General features: G+C 49.0%; 1 protein-coding gene across 2 annotated transcripts; it reads left to right on the top strand.

The window, feature by feature from the left end:
• Nucleotides 1–6,275: 6,275 nt before the first annotated feature.
• Nucleotides 6,276–7,300, top strand: LOC105515832 (prohibitin-like). 2 transcript variants are annotated; one of them, XM_011947761.1, is made up of 2 exons: nucleotides 6,276–6,743; nucleotides 7,095–7,300. In XM_011947761.1, exons 1-2 carry the CDS (start codon nucleotides 6,327–6,329, stop codon nucleotides 7,143–7,145), a joined length of 468 nt encoding a protein of 155 aa, XP_011803151.1. In that variant the 5' UTR covers nucleotides 6,276–6,326; the 3' UTR covers nucleotides 7,146–7,300. The 2 variants fall into 2 exon arrangements, with proteins under 2 accessions (XP_011803151.1, XP_011803150.1); XM_011947760.1 differs by having other exon boundaries at nucleotides 6,282–7,300.
• The last annotated feature ends 429 nt before the right edge of the window (nucleotides 7,301–7,729 follow it).

The following is a 7,729-nucleotide window of genomic DNA, read 5'->3' as shown; positions in this document are numbered from 1 at the left end:
ATCTCCAGAATGGATTTGGGTCCCTCTGAGAAACCAGGTCCACACAGGAAGCCTCCAGAACAGAAACAAAGGCCCTCCATAATGGGACGCTGCAGTTTTGTGAAATTCTGGCCTTGAGTTGTTTAGGACAGACTTCCTAAATCACAAGCCTGACCGTCAGGGAGCACAAGACCCTGGTAAGACGGCCTGAAATCTACATCAGATAGCAAAGAACAATGGCAGGGCTGAGGGGGATGACACAGGGGAAGTCTGCTTGTAAGAATCTGGCGCTTCTGTTGGCTAGTCACACATTAAATTTAGAGCTATGAGCCTATGGAGTCTCCTTGGCTTAAAGATAAGGTGGACCTTCCAGTTCCAGTAAGGGCAGGATAAGGGAATGCTCTGAAGAGGCCTCATGAAACAGCTGGGAATGAATAGGAGCTGGGCTCAGGGAACATAAGCTATTGGCACGTGCTCAAACTATCCCCACCTGAGTTATGTTTGGAGTTTCTGCCTGTGATGAAAAGTATTCCAATTTTCTGCTAAATGCAAATAGAGTCACTATTTGTCGCAACAAGTAAGGAGTAGGAAATTCTGCTTTAGTGGAGCAGATGAAACTCTGCAGGAGGAAAACAGACCAAGGCATCAGTATAATGGGGTGAGAACTCTGTGACTGGGGATCCCATATGTTTCCATTGCCGGGGCAGCCCCAAAGTCTGCCTGCCATCCCAACATATCACAAGCAGCATCCCTTCCACTTCCAAAAACATCCTAGTTTGGCAGATCACATATACCATCACCCTCTGATATTCCATGAAAGCTTTTCAGATAAATTCTTGATATCAGATAATTTTTATTTTATTTGTTTTATTTTTTTGAGACGGAGTCTTGCTCTGTCGCCCAGGCTGGAGTGCAGTGGTGTGATCTTGGCTCACTGCAACCTCTGCCTCCTGGGTTCAAGCGATTCTCCTGCCTCAGCCTCCCGAGTAGCTGGGACTACAGGCGTGTGCTACCACATCCGGCTCACTTTTGTATGCCCCATCTCTACTAAAAACACAAAAAAGATAATTTGTTTCTTTTGCTTGGGTCTTCAAAGAGAGGTGAACTGAAAATTAATCTGCCACTGAGAGGAGCATGGACTAAAAGGAAGCTCTCGAAATTGTCTGGGGGATGGAAATGAACTTGTAGCATCTCCATGTCAGATATGTCAGACACAGGACAGACATGTAACACGAGCAACTTCGTGTGTCAGCAAAAGCATGTGAAGTGGGATGTTAAGTTTTATCAGTCCGTTTTAAAGATGAGGAAACTTTAAAAGGGGCTCAAGTTTGGACACTCAGCTGATGGCACTGCTTGAGTAGAATATAAGCCTAGGACCTCCTCATCTGCCAGTCTTTGACTCTTCCTTACTCCACTTACCTCCTTTTCCCCCTTGAGACTGTTTGGACAAATTAAAGAATGGTCTATGTATGTGGAAGAGTTGGGGTTTGGGTTGCAAGCAACAGAACCTAACTCTGTGCAACCTGAGCAACAAAGTTACTTGTTGGAAGGATATAGAGGCATTTGCATACTCAAAAGGACAGTTTTAAGAGCAGGCTTGGAATGTGGAGGAGCCAGGCAGCTCCAGGTTCATAACAGGAGCAATTCAGGCTTCCTTGAGGCCCCAGGCTGGAATGAATGGAAGCTTGTGGTCATTTTCCTCCTTTATTTAACTCTTTTCCTCCACCACCTCCACCTCCCACCTGTAACTCAGCCTGACCCAGCCAAGCTCTGCAGCCTTTAGCAGGTGTCTTTCTACAGACAGGATACAACTGAGGGACTCAGTGAGCCTGCAAAACTCATAGAGCATTAGATTGCTGGGCTTAATTATTTTTAATTAGAGAAAAATGTATGCAAACCAAGGATCATCATTTTAGAAGAACTCAAAAGCAAATTATCCTGTCTTTCCTAATAAAAGTGGTTGAAAAGACCTGCTTTAAAATATCGATAATTCATTTCGTAACATTTCTATCCTTGAAAAGTGCATCTTTTGGTGGAAAGTCTTAGTGTCAGGCAGATCTGGTTTCAAAGCCCACATTTTACCTCTGACGAACTGTGAGGCCTTGGAAAAGCATTTGGTCTCCCCAAGCCTTTCTTTTCAATCTATAGAGTATGTATGACTCTACCCCCCTTTCACAAACAGCAGTTACGAGGGCTATGTGACATCGTACACACATGGACCTACACTCTTTTTGCCAAGCCCTTGAAGCCTTGTGGAAGGGTTGGTAGACAAATTACATGCAATCAGAATGCGCCCACTTCTCAAACCTACTCTGAACCTTCATTTATGCTGTTCTCATTTGCTGCAAGCCACTTCATCTTAGGGACGTGGTTGCACTTTCTGGGCCCACAGCTCTTCCTTGTGGAGAAGCAGCTGAAGTTGGTCACAGGTGCCTTTGCTGACTGGGGATAAACTCCATTTGCTTTATTTTCTGGCACTTCCCACCCCCCAGAAACCTTGCCTTCTTCCAACTTGCCAAGGAAGAAGACAAGGATTTTTCTATTAAATTGAGAAGCCTGTTACCCCCTCTCTGGCCCCCAGCCCCTACTCCACCCCCTTTGCTGGCACTTGGGGAGTTTCCCTTCACAGCAAAGCTATCTGGGTTTAGGCTGCCAAAATCAAAAATAGGGCAGCCAGGGAGGGGAGGTTTGACAGGAAGTCCAAATAAGTACTTCCTCCTACCCACCTTTGAACTTCTGAGGCACTTCAACTAAAATAGTCGAGCAAGGGACACAGAGAAAGGGGATGAAAGAGTTTTTTAAAAAGAATGAAATTGTCAACTGGGAGGAAGTGGAAAATATTGCTTTTCGTTGCCTTGCACAGGAGAGCTGGCTCATGTTTTCCCCGTGCCGTCTCCCAGGGTGGCGGAGGCCAGAGCTGTGTCCAGGCTTGGGGGCAGGGAGCTCAGTGACTGTCCAGGTAGAGCGGAGTGTGGCCTGCAGGAGGGCTCCTATGGGGTCGCTGTGCGGCCCCCTCCCCACCGCCTCCCGCCCACAGCCTGCAGGAGTGCTGTGAGCACTGGCGCTCTGCATGGAGGATGCGTTGCGTGGAAGGCAGGTCTCCCCCTGCCTGCACACTCTTTCTGAGGCCGGCTTATAGAGTTCTGTGCCTTCTTGTATGGCTGCTGGAGTGTGTGGGCCCCTCTGTCCAGCAGAGCAGTCAGGGCCCCTTCCTGGCTCTGCTAGCTCCACCGAACTCTTCCACGTAGTGGAGCCCTTTGCCATCCACAAGGATCCCAGGCATGGAGGGTGCTCCCACTGCCTGCCTTAAGGATGGAGGGGAAAACTGCCCCCTCTCCCTGTGAGGATGACAGCTGCAGCCTTTGCTCCCATGCAGGCCCTCTAGAAAGTTCCAACAGCAAGGCACTTCAGCCTCTGGTGATAAATCTGAGACGTTAAAAAGTTGGTGGGAGTGAGGCTGGGTGGACACAGGCGAGGGCATCCTCCGATTGCCTGTGGTGTCTGTCCCATGTCAGCATCCTCTCAGGGCCACATACCACCACCTTATTCTCTCTCCCATGGTCAGAACCCTCTGTCCAAGTCAAATTCAAATAAGCACTTCCTCCCACCCACGTTCTAACTTCTTGTGTTCCTCTCCTAAGAAGGTCAGCGCATTCTTGTCTGTGAAGTCCCTGCTTTCCATTCTCCCCATCCCCTAAGCATCAGCTCCCCGGACTCTTCCCCCAACCCCACACACAAAAGCTGCAACTCCCAAATCTCTTCTAAGGAATTGTGCATTTCTCTCACCTCTAGAATTAGCTGTGAAAGAAGGCAGTTATCTACCCACCTGATTTTGCTGTGGGTCAGATGGAAAGGGAGGGAGCTGGGAGTCTGGACGTGGCGGGTGGGGTGGGGAGATTTGGGCGATGCTCTGGGCTGCAGTTTGCTGCTACCACATCCACTGTTCCTTCCTAAGCTCTCACAATCTGACACAGCCCTCCCTGCATGTACTGCTTTCTTGTCCACAGCCTCCACTGGTTGTGCAGTAAAGATTCCTATCCCTTGACCGGACACAGTGGCTCACACCTGTAATCCTAGCACTTCGGGAGGTCAAGGCAGGTGGATTGCCTGAGCTCAGGAGTTCGAGACCAGCCTGCGCAACAAGGTGAAACCCCATCTCTACTAAAAATACAAAAAATTAGCTGGGCGTGGTGGCATGCACCTGTTGTCCCAGCTACTCGGAAGGCTGAGGCAGGAGAATTGCTTGGATCCGGGAGGCGGAGGTTGCAGTGAGCGGAGAGGATACCGCTGCACTCCAGCCTGGACGACAGAGTGAGACTCTGTTTCAAAAAAAAAAAAAAAAAAAAAAAAAAAAAACCAAGAGCAAAAACAAAGAACCAAGAAAAAGAAAAACCATTCCTATCCCAGGAGCCGTGTTTCTGTGTAGGAGCAGAATTGTCTTTTTTTTTTTTTGAGACGGAGTCTTGCTGTGTCACCCAGGCTGGAGTGCAGTGGCACCATCTCAGCTTGCTGCAACCTCCACCTCCCGGGTTCAGTCATTTCTGTCTCAGCCTCCCCAGTAGCTGCGACTGTAAGTGCTCACGTCACCATGCCTGGCTAATTTTTGTATTTTTAGTAGAGACAGGGTTTCACCATATTGGTCAGGCCAGTCTTGAACTCCTGACCTCAGATTATCCGCTCGCCTTGGCCTCCCAAAGTGCTGGAATTGACCCACCACGTGACTCTCAGGCATGAACCACTGTGCCCAGCCCCTAGAACGTTGTTTTTATTCTGCTCAGAGATTGTTTGCCTTTTCCCAAATCTTGAGGTATGCATCACAAAGCCTCACAAGGCCTCTGTAACCTTGTTCCTTCATAAGTGCTGAGTTCTCCACCTGGTTGTGGGGAGGGAGAGAGACATGGGCGAGGGTATCCCCACCACTGCTTCAAATTATTGTGCGCTACTGGATCCCCACCCTCTGCTCTGCTTTATGCTTGAAGCCAACAGACAGATGTTGTACACCCAACTGCTGCCCCTGGCCTCCATGGTCATGGCAGCCCCTCTGTCGGGGGCTGTACCCAGAGGCTGCTGTCATGGCCACCCCATTTTGGAGGTGAGGGGCCTGCAGCTGAGCCCGCACAGGGTCACACTGGTTCTTCTGGTCTCCTGAGTCTCTCTTGGGGGCTAACTAGCCCAGTCTCCGGAACTTCAGGAACCCTCCAGCCAGAGACAGGAGATGTGAAACTCGTGAGTGTTGAGAAATCAGCAAGGCCTGGGGAAGAGGAAAGTCTCCAGGCCTGAAGCAACATGCTTCCCCTTGCACCAGCTGCCCTTTCTGAGGAATGGGCTTGTGGTTCTGTGGGGAGGGAACACCAAATGCCCGCCTCGTGCAGAGTGCTGCACCCTTTACTGAGCTTGTTCAGATTGACAACCTCTCTTTCTCCTCACCAGAGGCCACAGAGAAGAAACTGCTCAGGCTCTGGAGACAGACTGGGTTTGAATCCCAAGTCTACTTTGGGCAGTTTCTGTAACATCTCAGAGTCTCAAGGTGGCAAATGGCCAAGGACAGGGGCTCTGGACTCAGATCAACTTTGGAAGAGTCCTGGATGCACCCCCTACACTGGATTCAGAGGGCAAGTAGTTCACCTCTTGGAGCCTCAATTTTCTCTTCTGTAGAGTAGGAGCAATAATAGTGCCAGCAATTAAGATAGTCAGGAAGAAGTTCTTAGCTTGTGCTCTCTGGCGCATAGGAAGAGCTCAAGGCGTCATGTCTCTTATGTTTCTCAAAGTCGCCATTATTGTCATCCAGGTTTCTTAGCTGCTTTGTCTGTCTTCTAAATGAGCTCCATGGATCCTCCATCTTGGCCACATTAATTAGATAATTCTTTCTAAAGGAGCCTAATATTTAGTGATACCTTCATTATAACTGCTTTTCTGTAGATTTTTCTTATCCTGAGTGGGGTGAACATCATTAAAAAAAATTAGGCCAGTCTTGGTGGCTTACACTTACAATCCCAGCACTTTGTAATTCCAAGATGGGAGGGTCACTTGAGACCAAGAGTTGAAGACCAGCTAGGAAAACAAAGCAAGACTCCATCTCCACAAAAAAGTAAAAATAAAAAAATGAGCCGAGCGTGGTAGTGCATGCCTGTACTCCCAGCTACTTGGGAGGCTGAGGTAGAGGATCACTTGATCCCAGGAGTTCGAGGTTACAGTAAGCTATAATTGTACCACTTCATTCCAGGTTGGGCAATACAGGGACACCCCATCTCTAAACAAAAAAACAAAAGCAAATAAAAAGAAGAAATGAAAATAAAATGTGGAGGTCAGAGTGGAAGCAGGTGTGAGAGGGTCCAGCAGAAGAAAACATGGCTGCCAAAGTATTTGAGTCCATTGGCAAGTTTGGCCTGGCCTTAGCTGTTACAGGAGGCGTGGTGAACTCTGCCTTATATAATGTGGATGCTGGGCGCAGAGCTGTCATCTTTGACCGGTTCCTTGGAGTACAGGACATTGTGGTAGGGGAAGGGACTCACTTTCTCATCCCATGGGTACAGAAACCAATTATCTTTGACTGCCGTTCTCGACCACGTAATGTGCCGGTCATCGCTGGTAGCAAAGATTTACAGAATGTCAACATCACACTGCGCATCCTCTTCCGGCCCGTCGCTAGCCAGCTTCCTCGCATCTTCACCAGCATCGGAGAGGACTATGATGAGCGTGTGCTGCCATCCATCACAACCGAGATCCTCAAGTCAGTGGTGGCTTGCTTTGATGCTGGAGAACTAATCACCCAGAGAGAGCTGGTCTCCAGGCAGGTGAGCGACGATCTTACAGAGCGAGCAGCCACCTTTGGGCTCATCCTGGATGACGTGTCCTTGACACATCTGACCTTCGGGAAGGAGTTCACAGAAGCGGTGGAAGCCAAACAGGTGGCTCAGCAGGAAGCAGAGAGGGCCAGATTTGTGGTGGAAAAGGCTGAGCAGCAAAAAAAGGCAGCCATCATCTCTGCTGAGGGTGACTCCAAGGCGGCTGAGCTGATTGCCAACTCACTGGCCACTGCAGGGGACGGCCTGATCGAGCTGAGCAAGCTGGAAGCCGCGGAGGACATCGCATACCAGCTCTCACGTTCTCGGAACATCACCTACCTGCCAGCGGGGCAGTCTGTGCTCCTCCAGCTGCCCCAGTGAGGGCCCACCCTGCCTGCACCTCCGCGGGCTGACTGGGCCACAGCCCCGATGATTCTTAACACTGCCTTCCTTCTGCCCCCACCCCAGAAATCACTGTGAAATTTCATGATTGGCTTAAAGTGAAGGAAATAAAGGTAAAATAACTTCAGATCTCTGAAAAAAAAAAAAAAGAAATGAAAATAAAATAAAGTAAAATTGCTTCTACTTTTAAGGATGATCTGGAATGTTCCTTTTCATAGGTGGCATGTGTTTTGAGAGAGAGAGAGATTGATTGATCCAGGTCAGGAATGCCCTCCCTTTTACTCCATCCTCCACAGCCCTGCTTAAATCCCAGTTAATTCCATGACATCTTCTGTGCTTACTCTATTTCAAAGTGATTTCTCTCTCTCTTTCTCTTCAAATGGCTTTTTATTGTTCACTGCTATGCTAGTGATTTGAAAGACCAGATGACCTCTCACCCATGACGGAGCTTTTGTACAGCAGGGCTGTGCTTTATACAGAATGATCAGCTACCAAGAGCTCTTAGATGCAGCCCAGGAGCAATGGCTTACGCCTGTAATCCCAGCACTTTGGAAGGCTGAGGC

The sequence above is a fragment of the Colobus angolensis genome, unplaced genomic scaffold (assembly GCF_000951035.1).
Source record: "Colobus angolensis palliatus isolate OR3802 unplaced genomic scaffold, Cang.pa_1.0 Scaffold27, whole genome shotgun sequence".
NCBI classification, from domain to species: Eukaryota; Metazoa; Chordata; class Mammalia; order Primates; family Cercopithecidae; genus Colobus; species Colobus angolensis.
This window is presented reverse-complemented; position numbering and strand designations above follow the sequence as displayed.

Bases quoted from the DNA above. Each gene is read 5' to 3' on its own strand.
- LOC105515832 (XM_011947760.1), top strand. From the start codon at position 6,327: ATGGCTGCCAAAGTATTTGAGTCCATTGGCAAGTTTGGCCTGGCCTTA.